The sequence below is a fragment of the Salmo trutta genome, unplaced genomic scaffold (assembly GCF_901001165.1).
Source record: "Salmo trutta unplaced genomic scaffold, fSalTru1.1, whole genome shotgun sequence".
Taxonomy (NCBI): domain Eukaryota; kingdom Metazoa; phylum Chordata; class Actinopteri; order Salmoniformes; family Salmonidae; genus Salmo; species Salmo trutta.
The window spans coordinates 158,432-177,697 of record NW_021822437.1 but is presented as its reverse complement, the minus strand read 5'-3'; the positions used below and the strand labels follow the sequence as shown (position 1 = coordinate 177,697).

At 46.0% G+C, this 19,266-nt stretch overlaps 2 protein-coding genes and 1 long non-coding RNA gene across 7 annotated transcripts in view; 2 read left to right on the top strand and 1 right to left on the bottom strand.

Annotated features, from left to right (window-relative positions):
• LOC115182272 (microfibril-associated glycoprotein 4) overlaps window positions 1–2,495 on the top strand; it is a 7,477-nt gene extending 4,982 nt beyond the window's left edge. The window contains exons 3-5 of the mRNA XM_029743888.1: window positions 213–309; window positions 1,639–1,821; window positions 2,114–2,495. Of these exons, the coding sequence (XP_029599748.1) occupies window positions 213–309; window positions 1,639–1,821; window positions 2,114–2,358 (525 nt within the window). The 3' untranslated portion in view covers window positions 2,359–2,495. The remainder of the gene's footprint in view (window positions 1–212; window positions 310–1,638; window positions 1,822–2,113) is intronic.
• The window catches only part of kiaa0930, a 75,747-nt gene that overhangs the window by 38,552 nt on the left and 17,929 nt on the right, over window positions 1–19,266 (bottom strand). For both annotated transcript variants that reach the window (XM_029743886.1, XM_029743887.1), the window contains exon 2: window positions 12,406–12,557. In XM_029743886.1, coding sequence (XP_029599746.1) covers window positions 12,406–12,557 — 152 coding nt within the window. The remainder of the gene's footprint in view (window positions 1–12,405; window positions 12,558–19,266) is intronic.
• LOC115182274 (uncharacterized) lies at window positions 418–1,602 on the top strand. Of its 4 annotated transcripts, none has more exons than XR_003873701.1 (3): window positions 418–733; window positions 782–1,248; window positions 1,462–1,602. It is a non-coding gene; the product is annotated as an uncharacterized LOC115182274 (long non-coding RNA). The 4 variants fall into 4 exon arrangements; XR_003873698.1 differs by having other exon boundaries at window positions 419–706; window positions 755–1,248; window positions 1,462–1,601; XR_003873699.1 differs by having other exon boundaries at window positions 419–651; window positions 755–1,248; window positions 1,462–1,600.

Sequence of the window (19,266 nt, the reverse complement as noted above, 5' to 3'; positions counted from 1 at the left end):
TCTGCCCCCCATCTCCCTCTCTCTCCCCCCTCTCTCCGCCCCCCCTCTCCCCCTCTCTCTCCCCCTCTCCGCCCCCCCTCTCCTCTCTCTGCCCCCCCTCTCCTCTCTCTGCCCCCCCTCTCTCTGCCCCCCTTCTCTCTGCCCCCCTCTCCCTCCCTCTCTGCCCCCCTCTCCCTCCCTCTCTCCCCCCCTCCCTCTCTCCCCCCCTCCAGGTGTTCCAGAGGAGGATGGATGGAACAGTGAACTTCTACAGAGGATGGGACCAGTACAAGAACGGCTTTGGACATGCAGCAGGAGAGTACTGGCTGGGTAAGGACTTATTTCAAAATGCCTTTTCAAGGAGATTCTTCAAAGCAGCCATCCTTTTGCCTTGATGACAGCTTTGTACACGCTTGGCATTCTCTCAACCAGCTTCAACTGGAATTTATTTTCCAACAGTACATATACACAAAAAAAAAATGAAGTAAGCTTTTTTTGTGACATCTCTTTCTGTGCTGACCGAAGACATTACTTTCTGTACGATAGAAATAAAGATCCTTTTAAACTTAACTCTGGACCTCGACGCCAGCGCCACCACATTTTTCACATTGTTCCACTTCATCAGGGACTGGTTTAGACCTGAGACACCAGGTGGGTGATATTAATTACCAGGTAGAAGAGGACTGGTTTAGACCTGAGACACCAGGTGGGTGATATTAATTACCAGGTAGTAGAGGACTGGTTTAGACACCAGGTAGGTGATATTCATTACCAGGTAGAAGAGGACTGGTTTAGACACCAGGTGGGTGATATTAATTACCAGGTAGAAGAGGACTGGTTTAGACCTGAGACACCAGGTGGGTGATATTAATTACCAGGTAGAAGAGGACTGGTTTAGACACCAGGTGGGTGATATTAATTACCAGGTAGAAGAGGACTGGTTTAGACACCAGGTGGGTGATATTAATTACCAGGTAGAAGAGGACTGGTTTAGACCCGAGACACCAGGTGGGTGATATTATTTACCAGGTAGAAGAGGACTGGTTTAGACACCAGGTAGGTGATATTAATTACCAGGTAGAAGAGGACTGGTTTAGACCTGAGACACCAGGTGGGTGATATTAATTACCAGGTAGAAGAGGACTGGTTTAGACCTGAGACACCAGGTGGGTGATATTAATTACCAGGTAGAAGAGGACTGGTTTAGACCTGAGACACCAGGTGGGTGATATTAATTACCAGGTAGAAGAGTACTGGTTTAGACACCAGGTGGGTGATATTAATTACCAGGTAGAAGAGGTCTGGTTTAGACCTGAGACACCAGGTGGGTGATATTAATTACCAGGTAGAAGAGGACTGGTTTAGACACCAGGTAGGTGATATTAATTACCAGGTAGAAGAGGACTGGTTTAGACCTGAGACACCAGGTGGGTGATATTAATTACCAGGTAGAAGAGGTCTGGTTTAGACCCGAGACACCAGGTGGGTGATATTAATTACCAGGTAGAAGAGGACTGGTTTAGACCTGAGACACCAGGTGGGTGATATTAATTACCAGGTAGAAGGAGAAAACCAGCAGGCTCTGAACCTAGTCGGGGGGGGGTAAAAGGTGAATACCTCTGTTGTAAAAAAGGTTCACCTCTCGTCTGTCCGATGCAGGTCTGGACACCATCTACCTCCTGACCCTGAAAAAGACTTACGAGTTGAGGGTGGACATGGAGGACTTCGACGGACAGAAAGCATACGCTTTCTACGCCTCCTTCGCCATCTCTCCCGAAGTCACAGATCCTGAACTGGACGGCTACAAACTCCAGGTTACTGGCTTTAAAGATGGAGGAGCAGGTGAGAACAGTTAAACTTCATTAGAGAAACATCTGGGCTGTATTCATTAGTCCAGAGTTCAGGTGGGTTCCCTCATTCGGTTCTGTTTGATTCCTAGTGAATACAGCTGATCTGAGATCAGTTTATTAGAGATCATAATGAATAGTACTACGTAGAAAGGACGGGGACGACGACCTGGTCCTAGATCACATTGAGACATTGTAGACTGATTTTGACAGAGGTCTCTGGGCAATAAGCCTATGTGGTAAATCGGTTCTTTAACATCTGACCTGTGTTTCCCGCTTGAACCAAGGGGACTCTCTCACCTATCACAGCGGTATGAAGTTCTCCACCTTCGACAGAGACCAGGACGCCCACGAGTCCAACTGCGCAGTCGCCGTAGTCGGAGGTTATTGGTTCAACGACTGTTACCTCTCAAACCCAAACGGTCTTTATACGTGGGGATTGAACTCACAGATGGGAGTCAACTGGAGGGGATGGAAGACCTTCTACTCTGTGAAAGTCATATCCATGAAGATTAGGCCTGTGAACCTGTGACTGTGAAGGTCCTTAACAAAATCCTGTAGTTAAAAATGGTTCTTTAAATTGCTAGATTGGAAGACTTTTGCATGTTTTCATTTTTTTTGGACTCTTTACACAGTGTAACATGTCGTATAAAACTTTTTAAAAAACTCTCCCGTGAAAATTTTCCTTTTCAAAGCTCATATTCTGTCAAACCCAAATCATGTTATTGACTCGTCCAATATACTGGTATTTGTGGCTGGGTCTGTTGTGGTGCCCATATTACCGCCACATCGGCAGTCATGAGTCAAGACCACAGTAACATTCTGCTGAGTCAACTTCAATTCCTTTAATGAACTCTGGACATGGTGGTAGAACCCACCTGACTACACACCAATCAATCAGGTCCCTAGTTGAACCCACCTGACTACACACCAATCAATCAGGTCCCTAGTAGAACCCACCTGACTACACACCAATCAATCAGGTCCCTAGTAGAACCCACCTGACTCCACACCAATCAATCAGGTCCCTAGTAGAACCCACCTGACTCCACACCAATCAATCAGGTCCCTAGTAGAACCCACCTGACTCCACACCAATCAATCAGGTCCCTAGTAGAACCCACCTGACTACACACCAATCAATCAGGTCCCTAGTAGAACCCACCTGACTACACACCAATCAATCAGGTCCCTAGTAGAACCCACCTGACTACACACCAATCAATCAGGTCCCTAGTAGAACCCACCTGACTACACACCAATCAATCAGGTCCCTAGTAGAACCAACCTGACTCCACACCAATCAATCAGGTCCCTAGTAGAACCCACCTGACTCCACACCAATCAATCAGGTCCCTAGTAGAACCCAACTGACTACACACCAATCAATCAGGTCCCTAGTAGAACCCAACTGACTCCACACCAATCAATCAGGTCCCTAGTAGAACCCACCTGACTACACACCAATCAATCAGGTCCCTAGTAGAACCCAACTGACTCCACACCAATCAATCAGGTCCCTAGTAGAACCCAACTGACTACACACCAATCAATCAGGTCCCTAGTAGAACCCAACTGACTACACACCAATCAATCAGGTCCTAACGGCCCGGTCCTTGGTAGAACCCATCTGACTACACACCAATCAAATCAGGTCCCTAACGGCCCGGTCCTTGGTAGAACCCATCTGACTTCCCACCAATCAATCAGGTCCCTAACGGCCTGGTCCTTGGTAGAACCCAACTGACTACACACCAATCAATCAGGTCCCTAACGGCCCGGTCCTTGGTAGAACCCAACTGACTACACAACAATCAATCAGGTCCTAACGGCCCGGTCCTTGGAAGAACCCACCTGACTTCCCACCAATCAATCAGGTCCCTAACGGCCCGGTCCTTGGTAGAACCCACCTGACTACACACCAATCAATCAGGTCCTAACGGCCCGGTCCTTGGTAGAACCCAACTGACTACACACCAATCAATCAGGTCCCTAACGGCCCGGTCCTTGGTAGAACCCAACTGACTACACATCAATCAATCAGGTCCCTAACGGCCTGGTCCTTGGTAGAACCCAACTGACTCCACACCAATCAATCAGGTCCCTAACGGCCCGGTCCTTGGTAGAACCCAACTGACTACACACCAATCAATCAGGTCCGTAACGGCCCGGTCCTTGGTAGAACCCACCTGACTTCCCACCAATCAATCAGGTCCCTAACGGCCCGGTTCTTGGTAGAACCCACCTGACTTCCCACCAATCAATCAGGTCCCTAACGGCCCGGTCCTTGGTAGAACCCAACTGACTACACACCAATCAATCAGATCCCTAACGAACCGGTCCTTGGTAGAACCCAACTGACTGACTTCACACCAATCAATCAGGTCCCTAACTGCCTGGTCCTTGGTAGAACCCAACTGACTGACTTCACACCAATCAATCAGGTCCCTAACGGCCTGGTCCTTGGTAGAACCCAACTGACTACACACCAATCAATCAGGTCCCTAACGGCCCGGTCCTTGGTAGAACCCAACTGACTAAACACCAATCAATCAGGTCCCTAACGGCCCGGTCCTTGGTAGAACCCAACTGACTACACACCAATCAATCAGGTCCCTAACGGCCCGGTCCTTGGTAGAACCCAACTGACTACACCAATCAATCAGGTCCCTAACGGCCCGGTCCTTGGTAGAACCCAACTGACTACACCAATCAATCAGGTCCCTAACGGCCCGGTCCTTGGTAGAACCCAACTGACTGACTTCACACCAATCAATCAGGTCCCTAACGGCCCGGTCCTTGGTAGAACCCAACTGACTACACACCAATCAATCAGGTCTCTAACGGCCCGGTCCTTGGTAGAACCCAACTGACTACACACCAATCAATCAGGTCCCTAACGGCCCGGTCCTTGGTAGAACCCAACTGACTACACACCAATCAATCAGGTCCCTAACGGCCCGGTCCTTGGTAGAACCCAACTGACTACACACCAATCAATCAGGTCTCTAACTGCCCCGTCCTTGGTAGAACCCAACTGACTACACACCAATCAATCAGGTCCCTAACGGCCCGGTCCTTGGTAGAACCCAACTGACTACACACCAATCAATCAGGTCCCTAACGGCCCGGTCCTTGGTAGAACCCAACTGACTACACACCAATCAATCAGGTCCCTAACGGCCCGGTCCTTGGTAGAACCCAACTGACTACACACCAATCAATCAGGTCCCTAACGGCCCGGTCCTTGGTAGAACCCAACTGACTACACACCAATCAATCAGGTCCCTAACGGCCCGGTCCTTGGTAGAACCCAACTGACTACACACCAATCAATCAGGTCCCTAACGGCCCGGTCCTTGGTAGAACCCAACTGACTACACACCAATCAATCAGGTCCCTAACGGCCCGGTCCTTGGTAGAACCCAACTGACTACACACCAATCAATCAGGTTCCTAACGGTCCTTGGTAGAACCCAACTGACTACACACCAATCAATCAGGTCCCTAACGGCCCGGTCCTTGGTAGAACCCAACTGACTACACACCAATCAATCAGGTTCCTAACGGTCCTTGGTAGAACCCAACTGACTACACACCAATCAATCAGGTCCTTAACGGCCCGGTCCTTGGTAGAACCCAACTGACTACACACCAATCAATCAGGTCCCTAACGGCCCGGGCCTTGGTAGAACCCAACTGACTACACACCAATCAATCAGGTCCCTAACGGCCCGGTCCTTGGTAGAACCCAACTGACTACACACCAATCAATCAGGTCCCTAACGGCCCGGTCCTTGGTAGAACCCAACTGACTACACACCAATCAATCAGGTTCCTAACGGTCCTTGGTAGAACCCAACTGACTACACACCAATCAATCAGGTCCCTAACGGCCCGGTCCTTGGTAGAACCCAACTGACTACACACCAATCAATCAGGTTCCTAACGATCCTTGGTAGAACCCAACTGACTACACACCAATCAATCAGGTCCCTAACGGCCCGGTCCTTGGTAGAACCCAACTGACTACACACCAATCAATCAGGTTCCTAACGGTCCGGTCCTTGGTAGAACCCAACTGACTACACACCAATCAATCAGGTTCCTAACGGCCCGGTCCTTGGTAGAACCCAACTGACTACACACCAATCAATCAGGTCCCTAACGGCCCGGTCCTTGGTAGAACCCACATGACTACACACCAATCAAATCAGATCCCTAACGACCCGGTCCTTGGTAGAACCCAACTGACTACACACCAATCAATCAGGTCCCTAACGGCCCGGTCCTTGGTAGAACCCAACTGACTACACACCAATCAATCAGGTCCCTAACGGCCCGGTCCTTGGTAGAACCCAACTGACTACACACCAATCAATCAGGTCCCTAACGGCCCGGTCCTTGGTAGAACCCAACTGACTACACACCAATCAATCAGGTCCCTAACGGCCCGGTCCTTGGTAGATCCCAACTGACTACACCAATCAATCAGGTTCCAAACGGTCCGGTCCTTGGTAGAACCCAACTGACTACACCAATCAAATCAGGTTCCTAACGGTCCGGTCCTTGGTAGAACCCAACTGACTACACACCAATCAATCAGGTCCCTAACGGCCCGGTCCTTGGTAGAACCCAACTGACTACACCAATCAATCAGGTTCCTAACGGTCCGGTCCTTGGTAGAACCCAACTGACTACACACCAATCAATCAGGTCCCTAACGGCCCGGTCCTTGGTAGAACCCAACTGACTACACACCAATCAATCAGGTCCCTAACGGCCCGGTCCTTGGTAGAACCCAACTGACTACACCAATCAAATCAGGTTCCTAACGGCCCGGTCCTTGGTAGAACCCAACTGACTACACCAATCAAATCAGGTTCCTAACGGCCCGGTCCTTGGTAGAACCCAACTGACTACACACCAATCAATCAGGTCCCTAACGGCCCGGTCCTTGGTAGAACCCAACTGACTACACCAATCAATCAGGTCCCTAGTAGAACCCAACTGACTCCACACCAATCAATCAGGTCCCTAGTAGAACCCAACTGACTCCACACCAATCAATCAGGTCCCTAACGGCCCGGTCCTTGGTAGAACCCAACTGACTACACACCAATCAATCAGGTCCCTAACGGTCCGGTCCTTGGTAGAACCCAACTGACTACACCAATCAATCAGGTCCCTAACGGCCCGGTCCTTGGTAGAACCCAACTGACTGCACCAATCAATCAGGTTCCTAACGGCCCGGTCCTTGGTAGAACCCAACTGACTGCACCAATCAATCAGGTTCCTAACGGCCCGGTCCTTGGTAGAACCCAACTGACTACACACCAATCAATCAGGTTCCTAACGGCCCGGTCCTTGGTAGAACCCAACTGACTGCACCAATCAATCAGGTTCCTAACGGCCCGGTCCTTGGTAGAACCCAACTGACTGCACCAATCAATCAGGTTCCTAACGGTCCGGTCCTTGGTAGAACCCAACTGACTACACACCAATCAATCAGGTTCCTAACGACCCGGTCCTTGGTAGAACCCAACTGACTACACCAATCAATCAGGTTCCTAGTAGAACCCAACTGACTACACCAATCAATCAGGTCCCTAGTAGAACCCAACTGACTACACCAATCAATCAGGTCCCTAGTAGAACCCAACTGACTACACCAATCAATCAGGTTCCTAACGGCCCGGTCCTTGGTAGAACCCAACTGACTACACACCAATCAATCAGGTCCCTAACGGCCCGGTCCTTGGTAGAACCCAACTGACTACACCAATCAATCAGGTCCCTAACGGCCCGGTCCTTGGTAGAACCCAACTGACTACACACCAATCAATCAGGTTCCTAACGGTCCTTGGTAGAACCCATACTTCCTTCCCTTTAATTGTATAAATGTCTGTGGATATATATGCTATGCTTATCTGTGGATATATATGCTATGCTTATCTGTGGATATATATGCTATGCTTATCTGTGGATATATATGCTATGCTTATCTGTGGATATATATGCTATGCTTATCTGTGGATATATATGCTATGCTTATCTGTGGATATATATGCTATGCTTATCTGTGGATATATATGCTATGCTTATCTGTGGATATATATGCTATGCTTATCTGTGGATATATATGCTATGCTTATCTGTGGATATATATGCTATGCTTATCTGTGGATATATATGCTATGCTTATCTGTGGATATATATGCTATGTTTATCTGTGGATATATATGCTATGCTTATCTGTGGATATATATGCTATGCTTATCTGTGGATATATATGCTATGCTTATCTGTGGATATATATGCTATGCTTATCTGTGGATATATATGCTATGCTTATCTGTGGATATATATGCTATGCTTATCTGTGGATATATATGCTATGCTTATCTGTGGATATATATGCTATGCTTATCTGTGGATATATATGCTATGCTTATCTGTGGATATATATGCTATGCTTTATCTGTGGATATATATGCTATGCTTATCTGTGGATATATATGCTATGTTTATCTGTGGATATATATGCTATGTTTATCTGTGGATATATATGCTATGCTTATCTGTGGATATATATGCTATGCTTATCTGTGGATATATATGCTATGCTTATCTGTGGATATATATGCTATGCTTATCTGTGGATATATATGCTATGTTTATCTGTGGATATATATGCTATGTTTATCTGTGGATATATATGCTATGCTTATCTGTGGATATATATGCTATGCTTATCTGTGGATATATATGCTATGTTTATCTGTGGATATATATGCTATGCTTATCTGTGGATATATATGCTATGCTTATCTGTGGATATATATGCTATGCTTATCTGTGGATATATATGCTATGCTTATCTGTGGATATATATGCTATGCTTATCTGTGGATATATATGCTATGCTTATCTGTGGATATATATGCTATGCTTATCTGTTACTTGGCAAAACAAGGTCATGAAATCTAATTTATTTATATAGTCCTTCTTACATCAGCTGATATCTCAAATGTGCTGACATGTCATCTAAGTATATATGGTTTTGTTTACATTCTAATATCCATAATCAATATGAAAAGGACAGACAAGGAAGTGAAGTGTTTACACTGGTCATGTGACAATAAACAACATGTGAAAACATTCCACAGACTGGTTAGTGGTCAGAATATCCAGACTGGTTAGTGGTCAGAATATCCAGACTGGTTAGTGGTCAGAATATCCAGACTGGTTAGTGGTCAGAATATCCAGACTGGTTAGTGGTCATTACTAATACAGGTCTCAGAATATCCAGACTGGTTAGTGGTCATTACTAATACAGGTCTTAGAATATCCAGACTGGTTAGTGGTCATTACTAATACAGGTCTTAGAATATCCAGACTGGTTAGTGGTCAGAATATCCAGACTGGTTAGTGGTCATTACTAATACAGGTCTTAGAATATCCAGACTGGTTAGTGGTCATTACTAATACAGGTCTTAGAATATCCAGACTGGTTAGTGGTCAGAATATCCAGACTGGTTAGTGGTCATTACTAATACAGGTCTTAGAATATCCAGACTGGTTAGTGGTCATTACTAATACAGGTCATAGAATATCCAGACTGGCTAGTGGTCATTACTAATACAGGTCTTAGAATATCCAGACTGGCTAGTGGTCATTACTAATACAGGTCTTAGAATATCCAGACTGGTTAGTGGTCATTACTAATACAGGTCTTAGAATATCCAGACTGGTTAGTGGTCATTACTAATACAGGTCTTAGAATATCCAGACTGGTTAGTGGTCATCACTAATACAGGTCTTAGAATATCCAGACTGGTTAGTGGTCATTACTAATACAGGTCTTAGAATATCCAGACTGGTTAGTGGTCATTACTAATACAGGTCTTAGAATATCCAGACTGGTTAGTGGTCAGAATATCCAGACTGGTTAGTGGTCATTACTAATACAGGTCTTAGAATATCCAGACTGGTTAGTGGTCATTACTAATACAGGTCTTAGAATATCCAGACTGGTTAGTGGTCATTACTAATACAGGTCTTAGAATATCCAGACTGGCTAGTGGTCAGAATATCCAGACTGGTTAGTGGTCAGAATATCCAGACTGGTTAGTGGTCATTACTAATACAGGTCTTAGAATATCCAGACTGGTTAGTGGTCATTACTAATACAGGTCTTAGAATATCCAGACTGGTTAGTGGTCAGAATATCCAGACTGGTTAGTGGTCATTACTAATACAGGTCTTAGAATATCCAGACTGGTTAGTGGTCATTACTAATACAGGTCTTAGAATATCCAGACTGGTTAGTGGTCAGAATATCCAGACTGGTTAGTGGTCATTACTAATACAGGTCTTAGAATATCCAGACTGGTTAGTGGTCATTACTAATACAGGTCTTAGAATATCCAGACTGGTTAGTGGTCATTACTAATACAGGTCTTAGAATATCCAGACTGGTTAGTGGTCAGAATATCCAGACTGGTTAGTGGTCATTACTAATACAGGTCTCAGAATATCCAGACTGGTTAGTGGTCATTACTAATACAGGTCTTAGAATATCCAGACTGGTTAGTGGTCATCACTAATACAGGTCTTAGAATATCCAGACTGGTTAGTGGTCATTACTAATACAGGTCTTAGAATATCCAGACTGGTTAGTGGTCATTACTAATACAGGTCTTAGAATATCCAGACTGGTTAGTGGTCAGAATATCCAGACTGGTTAGTGGTCATTACTAATACAGGTCTTAGAATATCCAGACTGGTTAATGGTCAGAATATCCAGACTGGTTAGTGGTCAGAATATCCAGACTGGCTAGTGGTCAGAATATCCAGACTGGTTAGTGGTCAGAATATCCAGACTGGTTAGTGGTCAGAATATCCAGACTGGTTAGTGGTCAGAATATCCAGACTGGTTAGTGGTCAGAATTTCCAGACTGGCTAGTGGTCAGAATATCCAGACTGGTTAGTGGTCATTACTAATACAGGTCTTAGAATATCCAGACTGGTTAGTGGTCAGAATATCCAGACTGGCTAGTGGTCAGAATATCCAGACTGGTTATCAGCACGGAGAAAGACCACTGGAATAACGTAGAGTGTATATGTGTTTCCACCAGGATCAGTCAGTACTCATAAAGCACATTCACAACCTTTACTATATAAAAAAACATTAAAACACTGTCCAAAATGAGGAAAATATTGTGAAATTATATTTTGGCCGTTTATCCCAGCTCTATAATCATATTCTTCCCTGTGGCTCAGTTGGTAGAGCATGGTGTGTGCAACGCCAGGGTTGTGGGTTCGATTCCCACGGGGGGGGCCAGTACAAAAATAATGCATGAAATGAAATGTATGCATTCACTACTGTAAGTCGCTCTGGATAAGAGTGTCTGCTAAATGACTAAAATGTAAAATTCTATCCTAGCCTATCCAAAGCTAGTATTGATGAAGAAGCACTTCCCTCTCTCTCCCCAGGCTGGTGATGGGAGGAGAAGGAGGGTCTATACCAACTACACTTCCTCTCCCCAGGCTGTTAATACAGAGGTGATGGGAGGAGGAGGAGGAGGGTCTATACCAACTACACTTCCTTCACTCTCTCTCCCCAGGCTGTTAATACAGAGGTGATGGAGGAGGGTCTATACCAACTACACCTCCTTCACTATCTCTCCCCAGGCTGTTAATACAGAGGTGATGGAGGAGGGTCTATACCAACTACACCTCCTTCACTATCTCTCCCCAGGCTGTTAATACAGAGGTGATGGGAGGAGGAGGAGGAGGGTCTATACCAACTACACCTCCTTCACTATCTGCATCTTCCCATAAATCTAACAGGGATAATAAACCTCTTCAGAATGGCATGGCTCCCAAAGTTTATATACTTATTCTCTGGTAATACCAATTAACCCACCGAAGACATTCTTTAAATAAATATCCTAAGTCATGACAGACTTTATATGGACAAATAAAACTCACAGAATACAAAGGAAAGTTTTCCCACCTTCCCGAGTCCGAGGGTTGGTTTTAACCTTCCCGAGCCCGAGGGTTGGTTTCAACCTTCCCGAGCACGAGGGTTGGTTTCAACCTTCCCGAGTCCGAGGGTTGGTTTCAACCTTCCCGAGTCCGAGGGTTGGTTTTAACCTTCCCGAGTCCGAGGGTTGGTTTCAACCTTCCTGACTTGGAATTGTATCAACTCACCACCCAGTGACATAGTTAAATGCACTAAAGAGGAACAACAAGTCCATCTTGAAGATGCTCATCCCCAGAATCTTCTAATGTGTCTTTTTTCAGAGGATAAAGACAAGAACATTATGGGGGGGGACACTCCCAGCCGTACGGGGGGGACACTCCCAGCCGTACGGGGGGGGGACACTCCCAGCCGTACGGGGGGGACACTCCCAGCCGTACGGGGGGGACACTCCCAACCGTATGGGGGGGGACACTCCCAACCGTATGGGGGGGACACTCCCAACCGTATGGGGGGGACACTCCCAACCATATGGGACACTATAACATACTATATTCACTGTCTCACTCTCTCTTTCACACGCTCGCTCACCTTCTTGCCCTCTGATTGGTCGGGGCTGACGTACGACAGCTTCCTGCGGACGTAAAACAACATGTCGTCCTGTTCCCGCGGCGACAGCTTCTCCATGAAGTACGTGGAGAACATCCATGTCCAGAACACGATGCGGTCGTCCTTAAAGCACCCTGGAAGAGAGGTCAGAGGTCAGAGGTTAAAACACCCTGGAAGAGAGGTCAGAGGTTAAAACACCCTGGAAGAGAGGTCAGAGGTTAAAACACCCTGGAAGAGAGGTCAGAGGTTAAAACACCCTGGAAGAGAGGTCAGAGGTCAGAGGTTAAAACACCCTGGAAGAGAGGTCAGAGGTTAAAACACCCTGGAAGAGAGGTCAGAGGTCAGAGGTTAAAACACCCTGGAAGGAAACACAGAGAGGTCAGAGGTCATCCTTAAAACACCCTAGAAGGAAACACAGAGAGGTCAGAGGTTAAAACACCCTGGAAGGAAACACAGAGAGGTCAGAGGTCAGAGGTTAAAACACCCTGGAAGGAAACAGAGAGGTCAGAGGTCAGACCTTAAAACACCCTGGAAGGAAACACAGAGAGGTCAGACCTTAAAACACCCTGGAAGGAAACACAGAGAGGTCAGAGGTCATCCTTTAAAACACCCTGGAAGGAAACACAGAGAGGTCAGAGGTCGTCCTTAAAACACCCTGGAAGGAAACACAGAGAGGTCAAAGGTCAGACCTTAAAGCACCCTGGAAGAAAACAGAGGTCAAAGGTCATCCTTAAAACACCCTGGAAGGAAACACAGAGGTCAGACCTTAAAACACCCTGGAACGGTCCTATCACAGTTATCAGAGCAAGAGGAGGACGGCACAGGGCCACTCCTGATTTACAGTAAACTCATAGAGAAACAGTCTACTGTAATATGCCACTCCTGATTTACAGTAAACTCGTAGAGAAACGGTCTACCGTAATATGCCACTCCTGATTTACAGTAAACTCATAGAGAAACAGTCTACTGTAATATGTCACTCCTGATTTACAGTAAACTCATAGAGAAACAGTCTACTGTAATATGTCACTCCTGATTTACAGTAAACTCATAGAGAAACAGTCTACTGTAATATGTCACTCCTGATTTACAGTAAACTCATAAACAGTCTACTGTAATATGTCACTCCTGATTTACAGTAAACTCATAGAGAAACAGTCTACTGTAATATGCCACTCCTGATTTACAGTAAACTCGTAGAGAAACAGTCTACTGTAATATGTCACTCCTGATTTACAGTAAACTCGTAGAGAAACAGTCTACTGTAATATGTGTTAAGTGGCTTATTGGCTTTGCCCTCAGGGAGATAGAATGGAGGTGAGATGGATGTTTCCCCCGTCCTAAACGGCACCCATTCAGAGCCTTCAGAAAGTATTCATACCCCTGGACTTATTCCACATGTTGTCGTGTTACAGACTGAATTTAAAATGGATCACGTTGAATATTTTATCTGGTCACTGATCCACACACACACACACACACACACACACACACACACACACACACACACACACACACGATACACACACACACGATACTCCACAATACCAAAGTGGAGTTTTGTTTTTAGGAATTTTTTTAACAAATTAATTCATAATAAAAAGCTGAAATGTATTGATTCAATACATTTTCAACCCCATTTGTTATGGTAAGGAGCATAAATAAGTTCAGGAGTAAAAATGTGCTTAACAAGTCACATAATAAGTTAAATGGACTCACTCTGTGTTTAATAATAGTGTTTAACATGATTTTTTAATTACTACCTCATCTCTGTACCCCCACACGTACAATTATCTGTAAGGTCCCTCAGTCGAGGAGTGAATTTCAAACACAGATTCAACCACAAAGACCAGGGAGGTTTTCCAATGTCTCGCAAAGAAGGGCACCTATTGGTAGATGGGTAAAAATGTTTAATAAAAGCAGAAATTGAATATATCCCTTTGAGCATGGTGAAGTTATTAATTACACTTTGGATGGTGTATCAATACACCCAGTCACTACAAAAGATACAGCCGCCCTTCCTAACTCAGTTGCCGTAGAGGAAGGAAACCGCTCAGGGATTTCACCACGAAGCCAAATGGTGACTTTAAAACAGTTACAGAGTTTAATGGCTGTGATAGGAGAACACTGAGGATGGATCAACAACATTGTAGTTACTCCACAATACTAACCTAAATGAGAGTGAAAAGAAGGAAGTCTGTACAGAATAAAAAAATATTCGAAAAAGATGCATCCTGTTTACAACAAGATAGTAAAACTGCAAAAAAAGTGTCAATGCAATTAACTTTTTGTCCTGAATACAAAGTGTTATGTTTGTGGCAAATCCAATACAACACATTACTGAGTACCACTCTCCATATTTTCAAGCATACTGGTGGCTGCATCATGTTATGGGTATGCTTGTAATCGTTAAGGACTGGGGAGTTTTTCAGGATAAAAAAGAAACAAAATGGAGTTAAGCACAGGCTAAATCCTCGAGGAAAACCTGGTTCAGTCTGCTTTCCACCAGACACTGGGAGACGAATTCACCTTTCATCAGAACAATAACCTAAAACACAAGACCAAATCTACACTGGGAGATGAATTCACCTTTCAGCAGAACAATAACCTAATAAAACACAAGGCCAAATCTACACTGGGAGACAAATTCACCTTTCATCAGAACAATAACCTAAAACACAATGTCAGATCTACACTGGAGTTACTTACCAAGAAGACAGTGAATGTTCCTGAGTGGCCGAGTTACAGGTTTCACTTAAATCTGCTTGAAAATCTATGGCAAGATCTGAAAATGGCTGTCTAGCAAAGATCAACAACCATCTTGACAGGACTTGAAGAAATTAAAAAATTATAAAATGGGCAAATATTGCACAATCCAGGTGTGGAAAGCTCTTAGAGACTTACCCAGAAAGACTCAGCTCTTAGAGACCTACCCAGAAAGACTCACAGCTCTTAGAGACGTACCCAGAAAGACTCACAGCTCTTAGAGACTTACCCAGAAAGACTCACAGCTCTTAGAGACTTACCCAGAAAGACTCACAGCTCTTAGAGACTTACCCAGAAAGACTCACAGCTCTTAGAGACTTACCCAGAAAGACTCACAGCTCTTAGAGACTCACCCAGAAAGACTCACAGCTCTTAGAGACTTACCCAGAAAGACTCACAGCTCTTAGAAACTCACCCAGAAAGACTCACAGCTCTTAGAGACTTACCCAGAAAGACTCACAGCTCTTAGAGACCGACCCAGAAACACTCACAGCTCTTAGAGACCTACCCAGAAACACTCACAGCTCTTAGAGATCTACCCAGAAAGACTCACAGCTGTAAATCGCTGCCAAATGTGATTCTAACATGTATTGACACAGGGGGTTGAATAATTAATTATCTAATCAAGATATAAGTGCTTTACAAATGTTAGAATTTGTAAAGCACTTTCACAGCGTATTCTGTGTAGATCGTTGACAAAAAAAATGACAACAGAATCCATTTTAATCCCACTTCCACAACAAAATGTGGAACAAGTCAAGGAGTGTGAACACTTCCTGAAAGCTCTGTATATTGTGCACTACTTTTGACCAGAGCCCACTGGGTCAGTAGTTTCCATTCCATACAGTTTCACCGGTGCACTATATAGGCAATAGGGTACCATTTCGGAGACAGACAGGGTTCTTCTCTAATGGAGGGGAAGCAGCTTCTGACACAAAATGGCCGTTCAGTTTAACTGCTCATTCATGAGAAACACATTCCCTCCATGCCATTTCATTACAGTGAGATTCAATTCAGTGTAACTTAAATCTACTGAAGCGCTTGTCTGACTTTGTTTTGCTTCCAACGTGACGTCAAAAGTCATGATGGGCATTTGGTTTAAATAACTTGTATTTATATATGTGTACATTATTCAAAGAAAATCTCCTGAACCCTTAATGCTGAAACCATAAAATGCTGAAAGTGAAGCCTTTGTTCCTCTCAGTCGAGTCTAGTTTCTACAGACAGAACGACAGGGAACTGAAATACCACCACATTTCCTGATCCTTGTATTTTTTACATTTTATTTAACTAGGCAAGTCAGTTAAAGAACAAAATGATTACATTTACAATGGACGGGCCTACACCGGACAAACCCTGACGACACCGGGACAATTATACGCCGCCTTACGGGACTCCCGATCACGGCCGTTTGTGATACAGCCTGGATTCGAACCAGGGTGTCTGTAGTGACGCCCTCTAGCACTGAGATGCAGCGTCTTCGGGAGCCCCAACACACACACACACACACACACACACACACACACAACACAATCTGACCGCGCTGCTAAACAATTTCTCACCAGAGTACAGAATACAGCCAGTGTATCACATCTTCCCTCAGAGGCTGAGCAAACAGACACTTCAGCAGTATATGAAACCCTCCAGCCAAGTGGACGCTGCTTCCAGGAAATCTCCTACTCATCATCAACAACAACAACTTTTCCACCTGACAGAGACTCAGGCTACTGAGAATAGTCACACACACACCCACACACACACACCCACACACCCACACACCCACACACCCACACACACACACCCCCACACACACACCCACACACACACACAGGCTAGTCATCAGTGACCACGGCTCACCCATCACCTGACAGAGACTCAGGCTACTGAGAATAGCCTCAGCCTCAGGCTCCGTGCCAAATGGCACCCTACTCTCATATAGAGAGAGGAGAGGAGAGAGACGATGGCACCCTACTCTCATATAGAGAGAGGAGAGGAGAGAGACGATGGCACCCTACTCTCATATAGAGAGAGGAGAGGAGAGAGACGATGGCACCCTACTCTCATATAGAGAGAGGAGAGGAGAGAGAGACGATGGCACCCTACTCTCATATAGAGAGAGGAGAGGAGAGAGAGACGATGGCACCCTACTCTCATATAGAGAGAGGAGAGGAGAGAGAGACGATGGCACCCTACTCTCATATAGAGAGAGGAGAGGAGAGAGAGACGATGGCACCCTACTCTCATATAGAGAGAGGAGAGGAGAGAGAGACGATGGCACCCTACTCTCATATAGAGAGAGGAGAGGAGAGAGAGACGATGGCACCCTACTCTCATATAGAGAGAGGAGAGGAGAGAGAGACGATGGCACCCTACTCTCATATAGAGAGAGGAGAGGAGAGAGACGATGGCACCCTACTCTCATATAGAGAGAGGAGAGGAGAGAGAGACGATGGCACCCTACTCTCATATAGAGAGAGGAGAGGAGAGAGAGACGATGGCACCCTACTCTCATATAGAGAGAGGAGAGGAGAGAGAGACGATGGCACCCTACTCTCATATAGAGAGAGGAGAGGAGAGAGACGATGGCACCCTACTCTCATATAGAGAGAGGAGAGGAGAGAGACGATGGCACCCTACTCTCATATAGAGAGAGGAGAGGAGAGAGACGATGGCACCCTACTCTCATATAGAGAGAGGAGAGGAGAGAGACGATGGCACCCTACTCTCATATAGAGAGAGGAGAGGAGAGAGACGATGGCACCCTACTCTCATATAGAGAGAGGAGAGGAGAGAGACGATGGCACCCTACTCTCATATAGAGAGAGGAGAGGAGAGAGACGATGGCACCCTACTCTCATATAGAGAGAGGAGAGGAGAGAGACGATGGCACCCTACTCTCATATAGAGAGAGGAGAGGAGAGAGAGACGATGGCACCCTACTCTCATATAGAGAGAGGAGAGGAGAGAGAGACGATGGCACCCTACTCTCATATAGAGAGAGGAGAGGAGAGAGAGACGATGGCACCCTACTCTCATATAGAGAGAGGAGAGGAGAGAGAGACGATGGCACCCTACTCTCATATAGAGAGAGGAGAGGAGAGAGAGACGATGGCACCCTACTCTCATATAGAGAGAGGAGAGGAGAGAGACGATGGCACCCTACTCTCATATAGAGAGAGGAGAGGAGAGAGACGATGGCACCCTACTCTCATATAGAGAGAGGAGAGGAGAGAGACGATGGCACCCTACTCTCATATAGAGAGAGGAGAGGAGAGAGACGATGGCACCCTACTCTCATATAGAGAGAGGAGAGGAGAGAGAAGAGAGAATAGGGTGCCATTTGGGACATCCCGAGCCTGGAGCAGGACAGAGGAGAACTCTGATTCCAAATCAATACCTCTTCCACACCAGAGGAACACAAGGCCGGATATAAGTGACAGACACACTGCTGTCTGGCATATAGTGAGACAATCCTGGAGACGACTGATGAGTTTGACCTTGTCCTGCAGTGTTGTCCTCTGTTCTCCCCTCTATATCTGGCCCGTCATGGAAAAACAATGAGGGAGAGAGAGGAGGGGGAGGGAGAGAGAGGAGGGGGAGGGAGAGAGAGGAGGGGAAGGGAGAGAGAGGGAGAGAGAGGAGGGGGAGGGAGAGAGAGGAGTGGGGGAGAGAGAGAGGTGAGGAAGGTTCATCCAGGATGCTGACAGCCGCAGGATGTGACCCCTGATCTGTCCTCTGGACTGAACCATGAGCTCACCGTTTCTCCCTTCACAGCCTCCTCCACTCCTCTCACTACACAGCACAGGGCAGGTGAGAGGTGAGGAGGGAGGGAGGAGAGGGGGAGGGGGAGGTGAGAGGGAGGAGAGGGGGAGGTGAGAGGTGAGGAGGGAGGAAAGGGGGAGGTGAGAGGTGAGGAGGGAGGAGAGGGGGAGGTAAGAGTTGAGGAGGGAGGGAGGTGAGGAGGGAGGGGGAGGTGAGAGTTGAGGAGGGAGCCGATTTGCAAACGTACTGTAAATTGAGAAATCATGTGACTAAACTGAACAAAAATAAAACAAAATAAACTACACTATGAAACAA